The sequence below is a fragment of the Aulonocara sp. 'chitande type north' Nkhata Bay genome, linkage group LG6 (genome assembly GCF_057382095.1).
Source record: "Aulonocara sp. 'chitande type north' Nkhata Bay isolate Kocher_YH1m ecotype deep benthic linkage group LG6, A_spYH_male_GT1.1, whole genome shotgun sequence".
In the NCBI taxonomy this organism is placed as follows: Eukaryota; Metazoa; Chordata; class Actinopteri; order Cichliformes; family Cichlidae; genus Aulonocara; species Aulonocara sp. 'chitande type north' Nkhata Bay.
The window spans coordinates 37,774,637-37,799,736 of NC_141349.1; the positions used below are offsets into that span (position 1 = coordinate 37,774,637).

General features: G+C 40.6%; 1 protein-coding gene across 1 annotated transcript in view; it reads left to right on the forward strand.

Moving 5' to 3' along the window:
• LOC147328449 (neuronal acetylcholine receptor subunit alpha-7-like) overlaps window positions 1-22,530 on the forward strand; it is a 48,124-nt gene extending 25,594 nt beyond the window's left edge. Inside the window, exons 5-10 of the mRNA XM_086296827.1 lie at window positions 8,849-8,928; window positions 10,023-10,190; window positions 13,245-13,439; window positions 13,978-14,064; window positions 15,714-15,823; window positions 16,628-22,530. Coding sequence (XP_086152953.1) covers window positions 8,849-8,928; window positions 10,023-10,190; window positions 13,245-13,439; window positions 13,978-14,064; window positions 15,714-15,823; window positions 16,628-17,230 — 1,243 coding nt within the window. The 3' untranslated portion in view covers window positions 17,231-22,530. The remainder of the gene's footprint in view (window positions 1-8,848; window positions 8,929-10,022; window positions 10,191-13,244; window positions 13,440-13,977; window positions 14,065-15,713; window positions 15,824-16,627) is intronic.
• The last annotated feature ends 2,570 nt before the right edge of the window (window positions 22,531-25,100 follow it).

Below are 25,100 nucleotides of genomic sequence, written 5' to 3' on the forward strand. Positions count from 1 at the left end.
GTGTTGTCCTCAAACATAACCTGATTTTAGACTTTTATAACATATACTGACAGCTGCCTACACAGTAAACAAATAACACAGAACATTTACCCTTTTGCAAAACAGCTGTGACATAATAAAAATCAACAGCAACACCCAGTGTGCCTCTGTGGGGCACATCAATCATGATTTTGTCTACAAGCATTTGCTGAGAAAAATAGATAAATAAATAAAGTCAATAAATAGTGAAATAATATTCACTTCAGAGAAGAATTTGGTAGGTGTCTTGAAACACTTAAAATTCCTTTGAAAATTGCAGTAAAATATCTTAGGAGTTACAACAACATAGACAATTTTAGGAAGGTTTTTTTTTTTGTTTTTTTTTTATTTATTTTATTGGCCATAGTAAGTAATCGTTACAGTTTTAACTGCAAAGTGGAAGACAGTTCTAGTTCTTACTTAAGGATGTCCACTTGCTAAACATTAATCAAAGAAATGTGCAAGGCAAGGCCACTTGAGGAAACGCTGAAGTGGTATTTATATAGTGCTCCAGTTTATGTGACTAAAACAGACAGCTATGTAATTGTGGATCATTATTAACCTGTCAAAACAGATGATATTAAACAGGGCATCAGCGCTTCACTTAACTCCTTGCAGCAATACACTGCTTCTTGCTTACAAAGAAGTAGACTTGCGATGGGAAAAAGACAACAGGACACAAGATAGAGGTAGATTTGACTCCTGATGTTTCTGTTTCAGCTTCTTTAAGTTGATTAAATATTCTTTCATAAGGGAGAGATAGTGACAGATTTACAGCTTACCTATGACTGAGTGTGTCAGGGCTCGTGTGCGGAGGCGAGGAAGGGATGACCCACATGCAGGACTCGTGGTGCAGAACGAGGTTTATTGAATATGTAGACAACAGATGATAGGATGGATGGCTGGCTGGACTTAGCGGACTGGTAGACTGGCTGGCTAACTGACTGACTGGACGGAACACACGACAGAAACAACATCATCAATGACCCGACACTGAATGGGTAGAACAGAGGGCTTAAATACACAGACTGGTGATAATGATGATAATGAGGGACCGGTGAGTACACAGCTGAACATAATGAACTAATGATAATGGGAAGAGGATTGAACATAATACACACAGACCAAGGCTAACACAATAAAACAGGAAGTGGAACAGGCAGTAGATAAACAGTGAGTGTGAACTGAAAACACTGGGTCACCGACCCAGGAACCCTGACAGGACCCCCCCTTCATAGGCCGGCACCCGACGGCCAAACGAAAAAGAACCAGAACAGGGCGGGCGGAGGGGGCCCAGGACAGAGGGACGGAGGCCACACAGAGACAGTTCGGGTGGGCGGCCACGTGGCCCGAGGCGAGACTGTTCCGGTGGACCGACCGTGCGGAAGGCAACGGCGGTGACGTGGACACAGTTCGGGAGGTCGGCAGTGCGGAAGGCAACGGCGGCCAGTCAGGCGAAGGCGAAGGCGGTCCGGAGGCCGGCCGTGCGGAAGGCAACGGCGGCCACTCAGGCGAAGGCGGTCCGGGGGCCGGCCGCGCGGAAGGCAGCGGCGGCGGCGAAGGAGACGGAGCAGTTCAGGGGGCCGGCCGCGCGGAAGGCAGCGGCGGCTCTCCAGTTTTAGGCGTGCTGGCCATGGCCCGGTGGGCACAGGACCAGACGAGGCAGGATCAGGCGAAGCACAGGCCGGAGCTGCAGCAGGCGAAATAAAAGCCAAAGTCGAGGCCGGGCCAGACGAGGACGAAGGCTCCGAGGCCAGGCCAGACGAGGACGAAGCAGAGCTAGGTGACAGCGAGGCATGAGGCTGGTGCGGTTCCCCTGAACCCCCAGTTGACGAAGAAGGTTGCCGGACGGGCTCCTCGGGCCCTCCAGCCGACGAGGCATGAGGCTGGTGCGGTTCTCCTGAACCCCCAGCTGACGAGGAAGGTTGCCGGACGGGCTCCTCGGGCCCTCCAGCCGACGAGGCATGAGGCTGGTGCGGTTCTCCTGAACCCCCAGCTGACGAGGAAGGTTGCCGGACGGGCTCCTTGGGCCCTCCAGCTGACGAGGCATGAGGCTGGTGCGGTTCTCCTGAACCCCCAGCTGACGAGGAAGGTTGCCGGACGGGCTCCTCGGGCCCTCCAGCGAAAACGGTCTCAGAACCAGTGGGCACTGGAGCCCCTGGCACACACAGGACAGGGCCAGCGGGTGCGGAAACCCCTGGCTGAGGAACGGCCGGGCCAGCGGGTGCGGAAACCCCTGGCTGAGGAGCGGCCGGGCCAGCAGGTGCGGAAACCCCTGGCTGAGGAGCGGCCGGGCCAGCGGGTGCGGAAACCCCTGGCTGGGCAGCAGGGTAGCTCACAGCAGGCTCTGGGTACTGAACAGGTTGGTGGACGGGCGACTGGACTACTGGTGACTGGACAGGAGGCGACTGGGCTACGGGTGACTGGACAGGAGGCGACTGGGCTACGGGTGACTGGACAGGAGCGGACTGGAGAGCAGGTGAGTGAACTGACGGGGCTGGAAGCTGAACAGCAGGTGAGGCTGACGACGGAGCTGAGGTTGGTGTGGCTAATGGCTGGGCTACAGACTGAGCTAATGAGGGAGATAAAGCTACAGCCTGAGCTAGTAAGGCCGGTGCCTGAGCAGGGGACACTTCAGCCAGCCTAACCAGGGATAAAGCTAGTGCGTGAAAGGCTGGGTCAGGAGGTGGATGAAGTGGTGGACTGATTAGCTCTTCCGTGCCTCCAGAGCGTGAGGGCACTGGCTGGAGAGCCTCAGCTGAGTCTCTAGGGGGGTCAGACTGGATCCTGGCCGTCCTCAGCCTAGGTGCTGGGACAGGCACGGGAGGTGGCTGGACACCAGTCACCCCCACTCGAGAAACCGAAGCGGGTGTGGCGGTAGACTGGGTCGCAGCTGCCCTCCTCCTGGGAGCTGGCACTGGTGTGGGGGTAGACTGACTGACGGGAGTGGAGATAATGACTGGGTGTGTGATGTTAGCAGGTTTATTGGGGATTGTTCTGGTTTTCCTGCCACCACTATTTACAGTCTTTGGGAGAGCAGAGCAGAACAAATCTTCCCAGTCCACAGAATCTTCCAGGAGGGAAACATCCCACGAATCAGAGATGGGGTTATTGTGCGTTTTGAGTGAATAATCAGATGGTGAGTGCGAAAAACAGTCACTGGAGCTCACCATCGGGAGTGGCTGAAAGTGGTCCGTTTTATGGCGGCGTGTGCGCCGATTTCTCCGGGAGGAGGAAGCGGGCGGGGTACACGTCCGAGCCTCTGGCACGGGAGCCTCTGTTGAGCCGAGGTGGAAGACGGAGCCGCTGTGCCGTGGCGAGGTTGAAGGTCCGGTGAATGAGGCAGGTGATGTGTGAGCGTGGAGCGGAGTGGCGAGAGAGGGAGCGGCCGAAGCGCGGCGTGAAACGTCCACTCTCCGCGGCAGATGCTCCGGTGCAGGTGAGGCAGCAGGTGGGGGAACGCGGCGTCTCCGAGGCCCGCCCAGAGCCAAGCGAGTGCCCTCGAAGACGTGCTCTCGCTCCACGAAGAGCCGCTGTCTCTCCTTGAGTTTTTCAGCCCACAAGGAGAGCGCTACCTCCTGCCGCTCGTAGAGGTCCGAGTCCGCTGGGTCAAAAGCGTGTCTTCTTGGCACGGGGCGGGTCATTCTGTCAGGGCTCGTGTGCGGAGGCGAGGAAGGGATGACCCACATGCAGGACTCGTGGTGCAGAACGAGGTTTATTGAATATGTAGACAACAGATGATAGGATGGATGGCTGGCTGGACTTAGCGGACTGGTAGACTGGCTGGCTAACTGACTGACTGGACGGAACACACGACAGAAACAACATCATCAATGACCCGACACTGAATGGGTAGAACAGAGGGCTTAAATACACAGACTGGTGATAATGATGATAATGAGGGACCGGTGAGTACACAGCTGAACATAATGAACTAATGATAATGGGAAGAGGATTGAACATAATACACACAGACCAAGGCTAACACAATAAAACAGGAAGTGGAACAGGCAGTAGATAAACAGTGAGTGTGAACTGAAAACACTGGGTCACCGACCCAGGAACCCTGACAGAGTGAGAGAGAATGAGTGAGAAAGAGGGATGGAAGCAAGAGCTCTGGGTGTCTACAAGGGATGATACAGAACATTAAGCGGCTTACAGTAGGGATAACTGATAATGATCAATATGCTCCTGACAGAGACCTAGATTGTAAATGACATTCTTCATGGATTCAACATAAATCTGGAGTAAAATCATTTACTCTTATTTTTATGAATCAAGAAAGCAAGCATGAGAGGAGATTAAAATTATGAGAAGATGTAGTTTTACAAATCCCTAATGGGAAACTAGGTCAGTGCAGTGGCAAGGCTTTAGCACACACATTTTTTTTTAAATTCAAAGTGACAGGACCACCCTCATTCCACCCACACCAAATCTCGACATTAAACCTCTATCCCCCATGTCAGAGAGATTTACCACTTCACTGCTAAGGGTTAGTAGGTAATGGGCATTGCAGGTTTTGGTTGCATAGGGAACAATCTAATGTATTTACCAACTTGTCAGATGTCAATTATTGGTATCCTTCACTCCCAGAAGGAATCACATCAAATGATCTTTTCAAAATTAAGATACTTTTAGGTCAGGATCTGCCCACTTTGTGTCACAAATGTTTACTGTCTTTACTACTATGCCCCTTAAACACAACATGAAAGCCATGGGAATCAGGACTGTTGGGCCAGCTGACAATAAGCTACAATGGTATACACTGGAGCCAGCTGAGGTGGTTCGGGCATCTGACAAGGATGCCTCCTGGGTGAGGTGTTCCGGGCATGTCCCGCCGGGAGAAGGCCCCGGGGCAGACCCAGGACACGCTGGAGAGATTATATCTCTCAGCTGGCCTGGGAACGCCTTGGTGTTCCCCCGGATAAGCTGGAGGAGATGGCTGGGGAGAGGGAGGTCTGGGCCTCTCTGCTTAGGCTGCTGCCCCCACGACCCGGCCTTGGATAAAGCAGATGAAGATGGATGGATGGATGGTATACATAGACCTTAAGTCAATCTTCAGACCATTCAGCCCTTTGTGCAAAAAATAAATTCTTATTTATTTATTTTATCACAGACAGCATGATGATGATGGCAGCGTAAAGTGCGCTCCTTCCCAAGTGGTGGACTCTAATGCAAGTGCACATTTCTAGTAGATTATATTCTGGATTGTGGATATTCAGAAATGCTACAAGTTCCAAGTCTTTAGCCATGGTTGACACTTCACTTGACCTTTCTTTCATCTGACCCTGGTCAGAGTAAAACCTGGATCAAGCATCTTTGCTTTGGTCCCATCAGCCTCACATCAGCCCCTAAGATTTACAAAGTCTAAGCCCAGGTCAACCATGCTCATGTTCAACCCTCAAGGTAAGTCTGGGACTATGAAGTCTGACTGGCAATGTAGAATGTCTCCTCTCTGGTGGGGAAGACGCAGCAGACAGTATAGGAAGTGAAAAGATACCAATGATCATATTCCTTCTACTGGTGTAGAGGTGTTTAGTTGGACTTTTATCTGAGAGAACAAAAAGGGTAAACCCTATGCAGCTGCACTTCTCAAAAAGGGTGATTATTTTTTTATGCTTATGAAGCAAAAACCAGTTCAAAGAATTTCATCTTATTGGAGTCTCTGAGTGGGACATTAAGGATTCCTGGCTCAGGACTTGTATCAGATACTGTTTGATCATAAGGTAGTTCATACAACAACACCTTAGGACAAAGATCAGTGGATTGACTTTGATATTATTTCAGAGAATGTGCATTTTAATGTACCACTTTTTGTATCCTGGATAGTCTTTTTCTGTTTCTTTTTTCTAAAGAAAGTTAGTGACTTTGACTTAGTCAAGAATTTTTGAACACTAGGTCCAGAAAGTAGGGACAGTTGTAATTTTGTATTTGCTTGTGTCAGCACATAAACAAATCAATAATCTCCTCACATGAATAAAATATGAATACAATGACAATTCCTCTCTGTCAAAGACATGGATTTGAATATTTCATCATTTATAGATATCTGGAAAGCTTGAATACAAAAAGACTAAGCTTTCTACTTTTCCCATGTAAATAGTATAGACCATTTATCTGTAAAGAAGCATTACTTTTTTATATTATAGCTAGTTATCTAAAAGATAAATTGCTGACACACACTACAACAGTGTTTGACAAGAATGATATGTCAGTCCAGACCGTGTCATTGCATTTCTCCACTGACTATTGAAACCAGACTTCATATTCTATACTGCTATGTGAGAAACATATTTAAAGTTACAGTGCAGTAATGACCAATTTAATTTAAGTAATACTTTACTTCCATTTATGATTTATACATTTTCTTTTTCACTTTTAATACTGGGATATTACACTTTTGGAATTATTTATTGCTATAAAGTAAAGTTTTTGAAGAATCCCATTAAGAAAAAACTCAATAAAAAGTCAATTGGGATTTAAGACATATTGTAGTTTTCATGTGATCTTTTATTAATATGTGATCTAATTAAATGCGGTTAAAGTTATACATCAAGGAATCATTAATGCCTGGGTCTCTGTGTGCTGTACATTATTCAAGTCATTGTCTTTCATATTAAACATTTATATTGGCATTTTGAGAGAGGGTTTAGTAAATGAAAAATGAAATGTTTTTATTTCAATTTTTAATGCTTTAATTTGTCCATGTGAGGTAGATGTATTCCAGATACCATTACAAGGCTAAATGCTAAGATCATTTATTCTAGGCAATGGATGAGAGCTACTCTGAAATATTCTCACAGTCTCTGTCTTCCACCCTTTAAGTGAAATAAATGATTAGATATAAATTATGGATGTAGCATTATAAATCTGCATCCATTAAAGCTTTGTCCTGTTACACGTCTTCTGGATTCAGTCCCAAAAACTTTACTAAAATCTATACTCCACCCACAAAGCAAAAAGCTTGTCAGAAGAATTTGAAATGTTGTTTAAATGTTCCTCACTCTCCAGTTGCATATAGTCTCATGCTACAAGCAGTAAATATTTACTAATGGAAAATAACAGTGCGGTTTGAACTGTTGTCTGAGTTGCATTAACATTCATTCATCCTTTAAAATGAGATATATTGAGTTGCCAGTGCACCTCATTCAGTTTTCCTTTTTAAGAGGTCACAGCATACTGAAATATGTGAATTAAATATTATACTTGTTATGAATACATGGATAAATAGGTATAATTGTATGCCATTTACCGGTTCATTACTTTTGCAAGGAGGCTGTTTTCAGTCCATATGCTTTGTCCATTTGGTAGTTTTTCCCCTTCTTTTCCATCTCATTATCCAGCATAAACAAAACTCAAAAGTGTTTACAACCGTGATAGGGTATACTTATACACAGGAGGCTTTGAGCTAAATGATAAAATTATATGCTAATTACTCATGATGACCGTGCTAACATACTCAGATGCTTGGCAATTTAGTTTAGTTCTTTCCATTTGATGACCTCATTGACAAGTTTTGACATCTGACAAGTATATTTCAATCAAGATGTGTTTTAATGAGTCAACAGATTTTTTCAAGCTAATCCCTACCCATCCATTCACTTCCACTTATCCTTTCCAGGGTCGAGGGGGGCGCTGGAGCATATCCCAGCTGTCATAGGGCGAGAGGCGGGGTACACCCTGGACAGGTCGCCAGTCTGTCGCAGGGCTAACACATAGAGACACAGACAACCATTCGCACTCACATTCACTCACAGATTCAGTCTAGAATTTATTAAAAGCTACACTTTTTTATATTTTTCACATGCTTACTTTTACAACAATGAATAGAGGTCACTGTTGCTCGCACAGTGAAATTGGCTTCAAAGAACATGCTTCACCAAAAAGTCATAGTGATTGCTTTGATTACTCACAGTTGCCTGTGATTTTGCATGTTTGACCTCAAATACTTGGTAACTACTAGCTGAGGGACAGTAACACTTGAGTTTTACTACAACTGAGAGATTAGCTGCACAAGTCTGTCACTTCCATGGTTATTCCACTGGTCATTGACCAGTCTCTGCACCTGCAACTGTTTTCCTAGTGACACCCTCCATCAACCTCCATCATCCACTTGCAACCTGCCAGTTCCCAGATGGGTCCTGACCAGTCTGTAGAGCTGTATGACTGGGGCATTGTTAATTTTATCCCACATTGCAACCATAATTGTTAAGACACCTACAATGAATGAAGTTAATGTCACATACTAATCTCAACATAATATGAGTCAGTGGTAGCTCACTATCTAACAGTGGCATGGTTTAATTTGACTGTTAGATGTTAATTAGTTGTTGGTATATTAAACTGTCAGTGTAGAAGACTTTATTATTAGCATGTGTGTTGTCAGAAGCTCAATAGATACAATTTCAGCATGACACAATCAAATCAGCCTAACAAAGCAAAAGTATTCTTCAACTGACTTCTCAGATACTCTTCTGGTTATTTTTACTCTCTGAAAGAAACATTAATCAGTTTTTGTGTTCCAGAGATTTTGAGCATGCGAAATAGATAATCCCTGGTCTGCTTGAAGGACGTCTTGGTAACAGACGACCGTGTTTATTTAACATGATGAGCAAAATTAAACACACTCTGTCTGGATCTTCACTAATCCCCCTTGTCTCTGCCTTCTGTCACCTTCATTTACCACTTGATGTTTTTTTGTCTATCTTTACTTTTGTAGTTGACTCTGACTCAGCTTAATAACTTCTATTCTCTTCTTTCTGTGTGTTTTTCTCTTCCATTTAATTGTTATGATAAAATGCCCCATTTAACTACTCTTGTCCCCCTATAGTGCTGATGAGAGGTTTGATGCCACGTTCCATACAAATGTGCTGGTCAATGCTTCAGGAGCTTGTCAGTACATTCCACCAGGTGAGACATCCCAGATATTTCTATATTCTTACACTACCGTCCCACACTACTCCCAACATGCTAAATCCAAATTGTCATCATCTTAGGGACATCATTATCTCAACATCATCATTACTGTTATCACTGCCATCAACACCCTTCTCATTCTCACCTCACTGTTCTGGTGAACAATCTCTATTCAGATTCCCAAGACAATGTCATTTTACAATCACTGAACATTAGAGACTGTTTCCACTTCCTCCACATACCAAAGTTGTTCCATTTGATATAGATCTAGTGACTCGGGGGGCCATGAAGATCACTGAACTCACTTTCTTGTTCACAAAGACAGAATTGGATTGCTGTCTTGCATTGTTTTACTGCAACAGCCATTGGAAGATGGTAAATTATGGGTATAAGAAATATATGGTCAGCAAAAATATTCAGACTATAGCATGCAGACATACAAGTTCAAGTTTGCAGAGAAAACTGTTATACCACTACAACCAACTTGGATTATTAACACAAGCTAGCTCTAGCCTCAGCATTGTCTTCTTGGCTGACAGGAGAAGAGCGCGTCATGGTCTTCCACTTATTATGCTTTCTAAAGGGCTTACCATCATCTTTCTGTCAGCTTTAACTAGTGTCACCATTCTCTTTTAGTCTTTTACATGCACTTTTCTGTTTGCAGAACTGCTGCTCACTGAGCAATTTTTGTAAACTCTGGAGATTGTTCTGGTGAAAATCTCAGGAGATCAGCAATTTCAGACTCACTCAAACTACCCTGCCTGGCATCAGCAAAGATGCCATGGCCACTGAACTCAAATACTCCCCCCCCCACCCCATCTAATGTTTGATATAACACTAACTAAAGCTCTTGATCTGTTTCTAGATCAGTATTTTTTGAATCGCAAAGCTGATGTTTATTTGTATTCTAAAAGGATATCAGTGCCTATAATAAATGGCTTGGAATATACTAGATTTTAGTATCAGAGAAGCATTTATTTAAAGTATGTTTAAGTAAAAATTGTCATGTAGAAGTAACTTTTTATTATTTTAAAAATAAATATTTACATAAAAAAACTGATTGGTTTCTAAAAGTAATTTATCTGCAGGTATCTTGAAGAGTACCTGCTACATCGACGTTCGGTGGTTCCCGTTTGATATTCAGAAGTGTGACCTGAAATTTGGTTCCTGGACCCACAATGGTTGGTTGCTGGATCTCCAGATGATGGAAGTCGATGTCTCTACATATATACCCAATGGGGAGTGGGACCTTGTTGGTAAGAACGAAAACAAAATGTCATGCATAGATGCTGAATAAGAAAGACCCTGATAAGACTCTCACTGAGATTCAGCATTAACTATGTGAAACATCCAATCAGTGTCACACACAGCAGGTGTTTCAGCTGTGTTTCTTTCTTTGTAAGATGCCACTCTCTTAGTCAATCAGTCCACAACGAAGGGGTCTTTAGATGGTGTGAATAATGCAGCTTCTATTTACTATAGTACTAAATAAATCTTCAACAAATTCTGTTTCTGACAGCATTTCTGTACAATACAGGTGATGCTAATTTCAAATACTGATCACAACAGGTAGGCTAGCAAAGCTAAAAATAAAATCCATCAGAAGTAGTTAAAAAGAACTCTCTCAGTTCATACCTTCAAGCCTTTCAGAAGCATCTAGGAAATGACTCCAGCATTTTGCCTACAGTTAGGGTTAGGGTTGATGACTCAAATGGATAAAGCATATCAAAAAACATGGAAAGTTGCCCATCAAAGTGCCGTTTAAAATCATCCTCCTAACTTTATCCCTCATCCTATCAATATTTTTACCGTATATATTCCACTGCTTGTGTCTCCATATGGAAATAAAGAACTCATCCAGGTTTGGGTGTTAATCGGAGGCCAATGGAATAATTTCCAGACACAAACTGACTAACACACAGAGTTGGTGCACCCAGCTGGCTGGGGGAATAGATGGGGGGTTGTGAGTGTGTGTGGTGACAGCTGGCCTAGGGATGGTTCACTTAATTCAGGCACAGCCAGGCAGCTAGCTGGCCAAGAACACACACTGTCCTGGTGCCTTAGAACATGCCCATGTTCATGCAAGAGTGCAAACACACACTCAAAAGCAAGCAGACACGCATTGTTTCACTGTCTCAGGGGGTAACTCATTAAATTAAGCCATTCCTGAGCCCATTAACCTAATCTGAACTATCACAACTGAATGCCTCACCCCCACCCTTCACCTATTTATAACCTTTACCCTAAAACCAACTCTTATCCCCAAAAAGCAGTCTGGACCCTTCGGGACTGCACTTTTAAGTCTCTAGGGTGACACACGTTCCCATGGGTTAGTGTTCTGTCAGGTTAAAGTCCCTAAAGGGAATGGAGGACATGACCCCATACAAGTGAGCGCACGCACACACACACACACACACACACACACACACACACACACACACACACACACACACACACACACACACACACACACAAGATCTGGTAAATGCATCTGCAGGTCTACAATCCATCAAATTAATAGAAACTAACAAAGGCTATTTCTCTTCGGCAAGCGGGTGACAAGAGTTTTAAATGAAATGAAATTGAATCCGAGCAATCAATTTAAACTGAATTCCTATAGGAAGTAAGGCTCACACACGCAGTGATAATATCAAGTGTTTTCTGTTACTGACTTGAAAAAAGTTGTGCATTTTGACTGTATTGTTGATTGTGTCATTTTCACAATCAATTAATTGCTATTAGAGGTGTATAATGCTGGGTAAACCATACACAGGCAGCACTCTTGTGGGTTGACTTTTATTCATCACTGATTGTTGATTGTAAGCTACACATGACTGCCTGGCAGTCACACATACTCACACAGAGGTCCTTGATTGATGATATTAATCCAGAGGACAAGCTAACATTGTCTGCATTCCACCTTAAAATGATTATACATATGAAATAGATCTGCTATTGTTACTGATCATTTAGCTATACAATTGTTCTTGTACTTGTAGTTTTTCTGACTATGGCCAGGCCAATGTGATGTTGATTTCTGTTACTGACCTTTTAAAAATCAAAATATATCTATGCCAACAACAAAGATAAAACTATAGTGTTGAACATGGCAGATGACTGCTTTTTGGAGATGTAGCTGGGTAATCTGAAGCATTTACTAACATTTGCAGGTTTTAACATTTTGTGGCAGTCCTTTACTCTTGCTCGGCATATAATACAACCAATGATCATGGCACAATGCATTGCAGCTACAGCTAACTTTCCACAATCTCCAAAGATAATTTTATTTGAAACTATTTAAATTACAGCTAAAGATAAATACACGCTCCTTTTAGTTTTTGTTTATTTGTTTTTTACAAAAACAGAGTTACTGTTCAGATATATATTCTATATTTTCACTTTTTAGTCACCATGAAATGAACTTGAACATAAAATAAACTTTAGTGACTGCTTTTTAATGTCATTTTACTGTTTTCATTTAATTTTTTGTCTACCCTTACTTGTTTTGATACGTTGAACTAGTACTGTGTACAAAAGGTGCCTTTCAAATATGCTGTAAGGAACAGGAACTGTTGTTGTCTGTAAAATAGATGTGGAAGTATTCATAAATTTTAATAGTTTATATTTGAAAGTTATCAAGCTGGTTTTGATCAAACAAATTCCAATAACAGGATGAAAAGATGGCCAGCTGGTCAGCAAACAGATTCAAAAGCCAATTACTGCTCTCAACAAATGGCTGTCATTTTAAAGCCATGAACTTGCAACTTCTATTTCAGTCTCTACTGTATGAGCAATTCTTTATACTGATTATAACTTCCTGCTAAACAAACAGGTGGAATGGATTTGAGATTATTAGGCACAAGTTGATTTTCTTTTGTTTTTGTTTTTTTCAAAGCAAGCTGCTTCCCAACATGATTAACTAAATTCCAGTCTGGACAAAATAATATTAATCTGATTGGTTAAAGTCTACAAATTTATGAAATACAGAAATTGAAAGAAGAAGAAAAAAGTACTATTATCATATTCATAAGTTTCCAACATCTTCTATAAAAAGTACAAGTTGGCTTTCCATAAAATGTAAAACATTATACTTCTACAAGTATTTTGCCTGTATTTATTTACATTTTAACTAATGCCTTTTTGTTAACAAGGCCATACATGAAGTATGAAGAAATGTGCATTATTGGCTTATTTTACTGTTTATAAAAAAATATTCAGTCAAGCAGAAGAAAGAACTGGACCATTATTTCATAATTCTGTGTTTTTGACCTCTAAACTGACACCTTTTTACCCCTTAATATGTCTCCCAGGTGTACCAGCAAAGCGTAATGAGCTGTATTATGACTGCTGCAAGGAGCCCTACCCCGATGTGACGTTCACAGTCACTATGCGCCGCAGGACTCTTTATTATGGCTTAAACCTGCTCATCCCCTGTGTGCTCATCTCTGGTCTGGCACTGTTGGTCTTTCTGCTCCCTGCTGACTCTGGAGAAAAGATCTCACTGGGTACAGAGGATCACATACACATCAGGCCATCCTTGCACACAAAGACACAGATACACAGTTTCACGCAGAGGGACAATGATTCATGATTATATTCATACATGTAGACAAAAATGTGCCTTTCTCCCCTACTTTGGTCATCTCTGCCCACCAGACTGCAATTGCTTACCCATTTATTTGTCTTTGCTTTATGCTAGCGCTGACATTATTGCTTTGAATAAGCATTTGCTTTGAATTCTGTTCCTTAGCAGATGAACAAAAGCACCACTGTTAACGCAGCAAAGATAATCATGTGGACCTGAAAATGCCAGCTTGTTTCAAAATGCCATTCCGTGAGACAGGGCTGCACTAAATAGAAATGAGACAGTGCTCCTTTGACGGTGGATAAGATAGTAAATATTCCAAAAATAAATTCATAGCTTTTGTCACCTGTTTTGAAGACAACCAGCTGCATTTATTTTGAGTTCTCTCAAGTCACAATTTAACAGCAATAGAGATGTTTGATGAAATAATGTATCTAATGTGTGTCTGCCCTTTTTAGGCATAACGGTACTGCTGTCTCTGACAGTGTTCATGTTACTGGTAGCAGAGATCATGCCTGCCACTTCAGACTCAGTTCCTCTAATTGGTAAGACAATATTCAGCTCCTCGTAATGCTTTTATTGATAATTATTTAATTGTTGGTTTAAAAACAACATTAAAGCAATTGTGAATTGTGAAGGTTTTCACAGGAACCTATGCAGTCTGAGTATGCACATCCCTCGATTCAGTGGCTTGTAGAACAACATTTAGCAGCAATAACTTGAAGCACTGATTGGTTTTCTATATGACTTCACTAGTCTCTAAAATAATTGTGAAGAAATCTTCTTTGCAAGGTTTATGGGGAGTTCTTTTAGGGTCTTATCATACCACTTCATTTGCTGAGTCAACTGCTAAAACTTCTGCTTTAATAGAAGCAATTGCAATTGTTGATAATCAGTTAACCAAGTCCATTTACACAGTAGTGCATAGAGACTGTACTCTGGTGTCCACCTAAAGACATGGATGTTAATTGGTGATTCTAAATTGGTTATGGATGCCAACACTAGAAAATGTTATTTAAATCACAATCTAATATTTCCATTTTCAAACATCCAAGAGCTAAAATGTGTGCTATTTTTAGTTTATTTTTAATTGATGGAATTGTTTTTACAATAAATAGGTAAGAAAATTATAATATATCATGACTTGCCCAAAAGGTGGAAAAGGTATAAAGTGCCACAGTGAGGTTGGTGGGTCAGTATGGAGATTTTATTTTCTCAATTTACTGTTCAGAGAGAAAACCATGGAAAGTTGCTGGATGAAAAGAATAATTTACCCAGGAGACAGTTGGCTACAATAGGTTAGAGTGTCAAAATAGATCGTTATGCCTCATACTCACATCACAGGGCAGTCTGTAGCAGAAAACATTCTTTGCACAGATGGACTGATATGTTGTGGCTGTGGGCGGGTTCTAAAGAGTGTGGGGTGGGTGTTTGCTTGCTGATGCAGTATGTGAAGATTATATTCAGCGTAGGAGATAAACAGTTGTGTTGCATAAGACCATACTGATGCAGACAGGGGAAGACAAGGCAGCAGACTTTAAGAAGGGAGGAGAAGCTGCAGATAGGGCTGCTGCCCTGCATCATCTGGCAGCTCAGTGATGTAAAACAAAGCCAAGAGAAAACACGCCTTTTAGAGTAGATGTTTAACACACTACAGATACTGTATATCAGAGATAATAGATAAAAGACAAAAATGTCTTTGACATTTACTATCAGAGGTTATCATACAATTCCAATTATATTGTGACACGGAAACGTATAATTTCATTAGCCCGCCTTTCTACTTAATCGCTGACATCACAGCTGCATCAGAATGTGTTTGAAAAACATGCTTTCCTACATGGAAAGGATATGCATTTTTATGTCCCTGTGTGTCTTCCAGTGCCTCCAAGGCTGTTATGTCTTTTGGCTACATTTTACATTAACAAAAAAGATGTTAGTCATCCTCTTAACCGCCCCTGGGGTGTTATGACCTTAGATTTGTTGACAGGGATCATTTCTTCACTGAATAATCAACCAGCTACCTTACTTGGTGACAGTGATGATGCTTTCTAATCTAATAATTTTAAAATGACCATTTCACTTATATATTTAAATAAATAAATCATTCAGTAACAGACTACAATATCTACTAACAAGCCATGTGTCCTTTATTGAAATTGCAATATACTGATTTGTTCGTATTCTTCTTCAGCTCAGTATTTTGCTAGCACCATGATGATTGTGGGATTGTCGGTGGTGGTAACTGTTCTGGTTCTGCAATTCCACCACCATGACCCCCACGGAGGAAAAATGCCTAAATGGGTGAGTTCAATAAGGGGAAAAAAGAGACAATTTAATTACAGTATTATTTCAATAACCACCTCTCTAAAACTGTTTCCAAGCTTTGATGTGCCCCTCTTTAGAAGTTGAAAAAGGTTAGTTCTTGCAACAAAAAGGGTACGCATCATTAGCACAATAACAATAACAGATCCTTCTTTGTTTAGTAAAAAAAAAAAAAACATAAAAAAAAAATTGACTCTCCTTAGTTTCACATCATATTTTTCACCTGACAACCACTGCTCTAACATAATGCATAGAGGTACAGCCGCTGAGCCAGTATAAGTCCATTTTATTTTCGAGTTTGTTTGTGTAAGGACATGACACCAAGATCTTACACAATGATTAAAGGTACTTTTTAAAACTATACTCTGCAAAACTTTTCTTAAACCCTTTACCACTTGAGGCAACATTTTAAGAGTGGCTGTGAACAAGTCATTTCTGATGTATCCTTCTATTATCTTTTGATTTTTTTCCTTTTAGTCCTGCTCTCATTCTCTTAAGAAGCTTTGCCTTTTTGGTAGGCCACCAAATAAATGCAAGAAATAGAAATTTTCAGGATGAAATCATACCAACTGTTGTTTCAATTCTGTTGCTAGCTTTAGTCATTTTAGAAGATTTTAGACTATTTTTTTGGTAAGTGTCAATTAAACTGTCTATGTAGATTCTCTGTCATCCAGGTCATGGTAGTCTAAGGAACACTTTCCAGTGTAAATTAACATATCAATCCAATCTTTCCACCTTCTTTCCTCCAGCTAAATCTTTATCTTTCTTATTTCTTTCTTTCAGGTCCGAGTCTTTCTTCTCAACTGGTGCGCTTGGTTCCTCCGTATGAAGAAGCCTGGAGAGGAAAGCAAAACTCCAGTGAGCTCAACCAGTCCTTCAACTTATAAGTACTCCCATTCTCCTGCTCACCACACTAGCACCACCAGCATTCAGATGAGCACCATACCAGGGCAGCCATCCACTCAGGCAACAACAACCAATGGAAACATGAACCTATACTTTAGCTACCACTCAATGGGCACAGACAACCCTGTGTTTCCACCTAGTGTTGATTCAGGTGTGATTGTGTGCGGTGGTGGAAATGGAGGTGGAGGGAATCATCATAACGGTACCTCCCAGCTTGACATCCACTCAGACCAGACACGGACTTTGCTTTTGGAGCAGATTCCCGAAATTTGCCGGATTTTGGAAGAAGTGCAGTACATTGCGAATCGCTTCAGAGAGCAGGACGAGGGGGAGGCAATCTGCAGCGAGTGGAAATTTGCAGCTGCAGTCGTGGACCGGTTATGCCTGGTGGCCTTCTCGCTGTTCTCCATCATCTGCACCTTCACTATTCTCATGTCAGCTCCCAATTTCATTGAAGCCGTGTCAAAAGACTTTACGTAAGGCTGCTCTCTATCATCACTGACAGATAAAAACTAACAGTAGAAATTCTGACACAATTAGACCTGCACCACACAAGCCTCTCTTGTACTTTTATGTGAAGACACACAAGCTCAAGTTAATTTAGAATTGATATCACCATAGATCAGTACCCAGCCTTTACCCCTCTCATTACACGTTTGTTGGTATATAGCTGGGGTAATGTGTTTTTTCCCTGTGAAGGTTCCTCTTTAGCTTACAACATACATACAGGTACATAGGAAGTTGAAGCAACATGTAGTAGTTAATGATGTAGAAAGTCAGACTGATGCACTTTTCTTCTGTATCCCTGCTGCACCACATCATTTACTTGCCACCATTTGAGCGTCACGTCTCATCAGAATTCACTCTTTCCCTTACAGCTTTTCTTTTCTCTTAATTTTAGAATTTACACATCCTGTCTTCACTCCGTTTTCTAGAGATGTCTTACCTAAACAACTTCAGCAGTTACATATATAGTACAGGGTTTTACAGGTGTATTCTTGTAATGCATTTGTTCTTTGTATTTTATAAATAAATCCACATTTTACAGTGCAATCTGGTTAAGCTGAAATTGATTTTTTAATGAGTTAGCAAATTCACTGAGATCTACTGAAATTATACATTTCACTAATCTGAGGTGTGAAACTACTGAGTATTTTCATTTTAGATAAATATACCATTTTCCCTCGCTAACTGAAATTTGATTTAAAATTTCAATTCAACTCAATTTTATTTATATAGTTGTCCCCTCAAGGTGAAAATGCCCATTATAATTTCCCACAGCCTGACTGTATCTGATTCATTACAACAAAGAAAGCCAAATAATTTCTTTATACCTTCATTATTACTCTTCCTTTTACAAATGGAGCTATTAGTCTAATATATATTACAGTTTTTCTCGATTGCTTAAACACTTTTCTTGAAACTATGGCTCGTATTCTCAGTAAACACAAATCCAGTAAACACAAATCCATAACGTCTCACTCAATTTCCCGAAAATTGTATTTTCAGGTCAAAATTAAGCTCTACACTCAAAACCATTCACTCTTGCTGAAAAACCAAACTTTGTCCACAGACATCAGACACAAGGCCTCAAAAACACACACACTACAACATAGTCTTACACATTGGTGCAATAAATTGAAAACAATATTTCAAAAACTGTCAAGTTATGTTGCTTGTGGTTCTTCCCCTCAAAAACCTTTTCACATCATGAAAACAAAAGATCCAATGTACATACAGTGTAGGGCTGGGCGATATATCGAGTTTTTGAAAAATATCGATATATTTTCATACGAGATATAAGATGTGACAATATCGTTTATATCGATATAGCCTATGTTACGTTATAATTATACTTGTGGAGCCGCAGGTTTGCCTCTCTTTCGTCCACTTTTGTCTCTACGCAACGTTACTCTGCCTCGCCTCTCCTTCACTGAACACAACTCCCCCTCCCCCATAGCTTCACCTGCAGGCAATGACAAGATGAAAGCGGAAAATCTCCGTTAGCGAGTTACCTCGGATCGCCCCGTGCGTGGGGCTGGACGGTGTCAACGTGTTAGCGAGCTAACCACGCTAACGAGCTAACCGCGCTAACGACATGCAGCCCGGAGGAGCTGCACGGCCTAAAATCCTTTCATTTTCTCAAAAACCGACAGTGCGCCTTATGTATGAATTCTGGTTGTGCTTACTGACGCGAACCGATTTTATGTGGTACACAGCACTCAGCAATCTGTCAAAAAATGTTTTAATATGACTTTGCTAAGCTACGGAGCTGCACCACTTGATGGATTGTCGGAGGATTACGGCTACCGAGGAGGAGCCTCGCGGAGTGATACGTACTGTGTGTGTATAAGGACCACAAATGGCACCTGTTCAGAGACGTGGTGCAGCTGTGAAATCTGTCTCTTTGTTATTACGCTCAGCGTCTATTAGTTTACATTTTGACTGCACAATTGTGAGCTTTTTGTTATGCACAAAAACAACATTGTTTTCTTTTATTTATGGACCATGATTATTTAATAAATGCTGATAATTTATTTTTGAGTAATTTCTTCATGTACATCTACGCTGTATGTAAATAAAAGTGCCCGTGTGACATCTGGGACACAGTGTGACTAGAACTCTCTTTTTGTTCTTAACTTAAAACTTAAAACTTTAAAAAAAATATTGAGATATATATCTTATATCGCCATCCAGCTAAAAAATATCGAGATATGAATTTTGGGTCATATCGCCCAGCCCTAATACAGTGGCACATTTTTATTCATGTACCATACAGTACAACACACAGCAAAAACATTATTCCACCTGCAGCATCCTGTCTGTGATCTGGGTCAGGTCCGGGAATCTCATCCACATCACAGGCTATATTGACCCTGGCCAGGCAGCAGGGGTAAAATCCTCTCACATGCCTGATCCACCGCTGGCATGCATCTACTGATATGTATAGGCAGGCTTCTTCCACGACCCGGAGGAGGTGAACACGGACATAAGGTTCTCTGTCATACACTTTCTACCGCCACGCCGAAAATAACTCCTCCATCGGGTTTAGAAAGGGAGAGTATGCAGGCAGAAAGATGTTAGAAAACCTTGGGTTATTGGTAAACCAGTCATGAACCAGAGCAGTGTGATGGAAGCTGACATTACACCAAACAACAGCATAGTGAGGCTGCTCTGGCTGTGCTGGTTCACTGTAGTCCCGCTGGAACATATGTTGTCTTAGACCATCAAGAAAAGCAAGGAGAAGCATAGTGTTATAGGGTCCTAGAATGGCATGGCGGTGGAGTACCCCTCGTTGGCTGATGGCTGCGCACAGAGTGACATTCCCTCCACGCTGACCAGGTACATTTACAATAGCCCAATGGCCAATTATGTTCCTCCACCTCCTCCTTGGTGTCCTAGACCTCCTTTTCCTCCTCAACCTCTTCCTTTGCATCTCTTTGAATCCATTGTTTCAAACCTGAATGAGTTTCCGATTGGTGTGTGATAAATTTTGACTCGTAGTGTTTCCACTTGGTTAATTGTGTGCTAATTGAGCTCAAGCTGTGCTGACTTAAGTTAACATTATTGAATGCAAGCGCTTTCTAAATGGCCACATGGTATAAGCACTGAAAAATGTAGGGATTTGTGTGTAGAGTTTTGCAGTAACAGTTCCCCACATCTGACTCATGTGTTAAAGCAGGGGAATAGTGTTTATAGTTCAAGGAAATGGGTGTGCTTTTTGAAAAATAGCATTATGGTTTTGAAATTTTAGTTCAAAAGATTGGTTATAGTGTTTAAGCAATCAAGAAAACCTGCAATACATCGCCTGCCCTTTATAAGGTTTATTTACTGCAGACAGAAGAACACAGAATACGTAGGCACCAAAATGTTAATATACCTCTGCTAACCCTGCCTTACAGGCCAAATCTTACCAATCTCTGCTTCTCCACAGCAACCCAGTCTGTCAGTGGCAGTTCATTTAAACTATAGGAATGATTTACCAGACACTGGAAAAAATACTCAGTCAACATTACTGTTTTGAAATGACATTAAAGCGACAAATTAATACTACCGGAACTTTTCTGTGACTGAAAACTTAACTTTTCAGGGCAGTTTATTAAAGTGTCACTTCATTACATCCATCCCTTGTGTTAATACAGTATAGTTTTGTTAGCATATGATGCACTATTTGTAAATCACTCACACTCACTTACAGTGCAATTTTTCCTTGGGTAGTAAATTCATCTTTGTTTATTTGTGTGAGCTAGACATGTTTTTGTATTCTCACACAGAAACTCACAATACAGAAAGAGAATATTTTGAAATCTATTCTGAGATGTGCATTTAGTACTCTTTTGTAGTGGTGAGTGCTTTGTATTTTACTCTCTAATGCTCAGTGAAAGGCAAACACTTTTCTTCCCTAATCTCTAGTGACAACATGTAACAAGAATTACTGGGTGACTTGATAGAACAGATTTTTGTTCAACTTTGTCTCTTTTCGCCCCCTGACTGTCCTCTGATTCCAGGGGGCAAAAGACATGAGTGAATTCCCATTTTAAAAACCCACATAAATTCACAGCCTTTTTCCACCAAGCTATTGGATATTTTAAATGGTGTTAAGTGGGGAAACTAAAGAAGAATGAAGCAACACCATACAGTATACCACACAGCGATTGCAGAAATACTCACTGAAATGGAATTCATGCTGTTACAGTTAATCAATGCACTACGTACAGACAAACAGCTTCCAACTGCTGTCGACCTTTTATGCCACTAAAGCACTGTAAACAGTTTGTTATGTCCAGTCATAATAGACATGAAGCAAAAGGTGAAGCCAATGAAATGTACAGTGTTGCTTTATTGCCAATTCTTTTGTGCGAACTTAAGCTGCATTCAAAAATCTACTTTTCTGTGACCAGGGATTTGATGTTTTTACTTGCTTTAAATGTCACAAATATGCTTTTAAAAATAACACGGAGTAGTCTTATAATCTTTAAATGAACAGGCAGACATTTGTTTCAAACAGATCAAAAGATGAATACCACTTTCACATCTGTGTAATAAAGGAGCTATAGTCAGTGCTCTGGAGTTATCTTAAGCTACCTACATGCTGATGGTAACTTACTTGACTGACATATTTCTGTCTAACTCAGAGAAACAAATCCATTTTTTACCAAGTTGAACAATTCCATTAAATATTGGTCAGTGTTCTAATTGTGCACGGTCCTAGCATATTCCAAATTGTACAGTATTTGCTTAAATATGAATCCAATCATAGATGATCTGATAACAAAACATTTATTGGGATTTATTGGAAATGCCTGCAAATGTCCATGCAGATAGAAGTGAGAAGGTATCACAAATGTGCTCCATCTCACCTACCAACGTGTTGGAACATACAGATGCAATAGTTCATATGAGGCATGAATTGAAAGGTTGCATTAGAAGAAATAAAACCATGTCAAGAATTGTTTAATGTAAAAGACAATGCAATTTACAATTCAATATATTGAAGTTCACCCACACACTAAAGGCTCGAATTGCAGTTTTTTAAAGGTTTAATTCTGCTGAATGATTTTGACAAGTATAGCTAAAAATGAGGATGTGGCAGTTTACTTTTTGCAATGCTTTTGAATTTGTCTGTTGCTTTTAATGGTTTTTAAACTGACAATGTTGTATTTTGGTCAACTTGAGTGTCTTATTCTTTGTAGTCTGTGCCTCAGTATCATTCAGAGTCATTCTACGTTGAATAATGTACATAAATGCTCAGTGTACATCACTATTTTGAGAAAAATAAAGGAGTGACTAATAATTATTGGCATTTCACTTGCTGACATGCTACAATTCATGAAATTATATAGTTTGATTAAAATGTTACCACCAGAATTTTCAATCAGTCATGATGAATTCTGGAACCGACTGGAAGTGGTCATTACTAGGTTGTTTTTTGCAATCTGAAGAGTCAGTGAAATGACAGCTTGTCATCTAATATGCCTGCCTAATCACAAGTGACTTCTATGGTATTGTTCACACAGTTTTATAAAATGTCATATTTCACTGACAGAATAATATATTATTTTTTTTCTCACAATAAGCTCTAACAAAAGAGTTCAAAATTTAGAAAAATATACACACAATCAGGTTCATAAGTATTTGAACAATGCAACCAATAATGGGTTCTGTATACCATAACAGTCGATTTAAAAAAACAGAAAACCAAGATGTGATTAATGTGCAGACTTTCAGCTTTAATTTAAGCAGAGATTTAAATCAGGTGGTAATTCCAAATACTAAACTTTTGTAGCCCTTCGTTGGTGCTTTTAAAATAAGGTCCAGACAGATGCTGATGCAACTGAAAAAGGCTATCATTACCCTGAAAAATAAATCTTATCTATCAGACAAAACAGCAAAACTGGGTATATTCTTAAAAAGCCATGCACTGGGTAGCTCATTAACAGCCAAGGGCAAGAAAGACCACAGAAGACAAACATCTAAGTATTGAGACTGGGGGAAGTATGGAGAAGGGAAAGAACACCTCATGATCGAAAGCATACAACAATATCAGTCAATCATGATGAAGCAGAGTGACCCACAAACAAATAGCAACTGAAGCCAACTACAGTAAAGGCCTAGCAGAGGCCAACAAGGAAGGTAACACAGCAATGGATGATTTTCCAGGCTTCATTGTCTAGTATAGGGCTGCCACGATTAGTCGACTAGTCATGATTACGTCGACTATCAAAATCGTCGACGACTAATTTAATAGTCGACGCGTCGTTTGAAGCTTTTGTAAGATCACAAAAGACGCAGGAATAAGTAGTAGGATTTAAGAGTGTAATAACGTACTGAAACAGAAGATGGCAGCACTTCATGTATAAGGATGCCAGCTGCCGTTAAACCCCGAAGAAGAAAAAGAAGTAGCTCTATCCCAGAATTCATAGCGCAGCCCAGCTCAGTTTCCAACAATGGCGGTAGCTAGTTAGTTTTAATATTACTCTTATTATTCTTTCTGGGTCACAAAATAAACGTTTAACATATTTTCAAGCGAGAATGTAGCTGTGCAAACCTCAAATATCTGCTCAGTTTATCAAGACACCACATATTTTGAAAAGCACTCAAACGTCTGTTCCCCACTACCTCGATAGCTAGCCGGGGGCAAAGCTGACTAGAGCCGGTGAGAACCCCGGACTCCGGGCAAATCGTTTTCAAACCCACGGCCGTCTTTCGCTACTCGGGTTAAACATGATATGTAAGTCACTACATATGTTATAACTTAAAATGTTATTGTTTGGCTTTTTTTTTAGTATTTTATTTATTCCTGAGTAAATCGGTTTGGCTGAGATTAAAGTTATAGTTTTTACACAGCTGAATAAACGTCAAGCAGACAACTGATTATCAGAAGTGTGAAATGCTCGAGAATATACTCCGGTGTCCTGTTATATTTTAGATAGCAAGGAGTTTATTAAACTTCACCGAAACAATCTGCAAATTTCATTAAAATTTAATAAACTATCATCTTGCCTTTATTTTTAATTAGCACATACCTTAAACACTTAAAGCTGTAAGCTAATGATAGTTATATAAGAGCAGATGCATGCTCTGATTAGTCGACTAATCGCAAAAATAATCTGTGACTAGTCAACTATCAAAATAATCGTTTGTGGCAGCCCTAGTCTAGCATTAAACACAATTATCAAAACTAAAAAACTTTGTTAATTTTATAATTATTTTTAGCCTCTGAAAATAGGAGAATTTCTTTAAAAATGTCTGTAAACAGTTAATGTAAACAATTAATATCTTCGTTAAATCATTTAAATTAAACATAAAAGTCTGCACTACAATCATCTTGACTGCATGACTTGAATTGCTTGATTGCTGGACCGTGATGTCATACAGACAATATTGCAATAATTCTATTATTGTCCAAATCTGTATGACCCTAACTGCATATGTCTTCTTCATGACAGTGAGATCATGAAGCTTCACATGTGCAGTAAGATCCATGAAGTCAAGAGTCATTCAGCATAGCATAAAGGTTAAGCTGTGAACAAATCTAAATGTACCATATTTTTTGGATTATAAGGCGCACTATAGATTAACGGGTCTGTTTTCATACATATAATGCAGATTATAAGACGCATTAAGGGAAACAAAACAGTCAGATAAGTCAAATTTTACTCAACTCATTCTTCTTACTTCCTCCATTTCCTTACCATTAATTCATTAATGTTGAATTCTCTTGCAGCTGCTCTATTCACATGTTGTTGCAGTATATTAATGACTAACCTCGTATTGTGGATGGGTTATCTCAGTTGTTCTCCTAACTGAAGTTTGGTTCGTTTACAGCATCCTGCCATGTGATTGCATT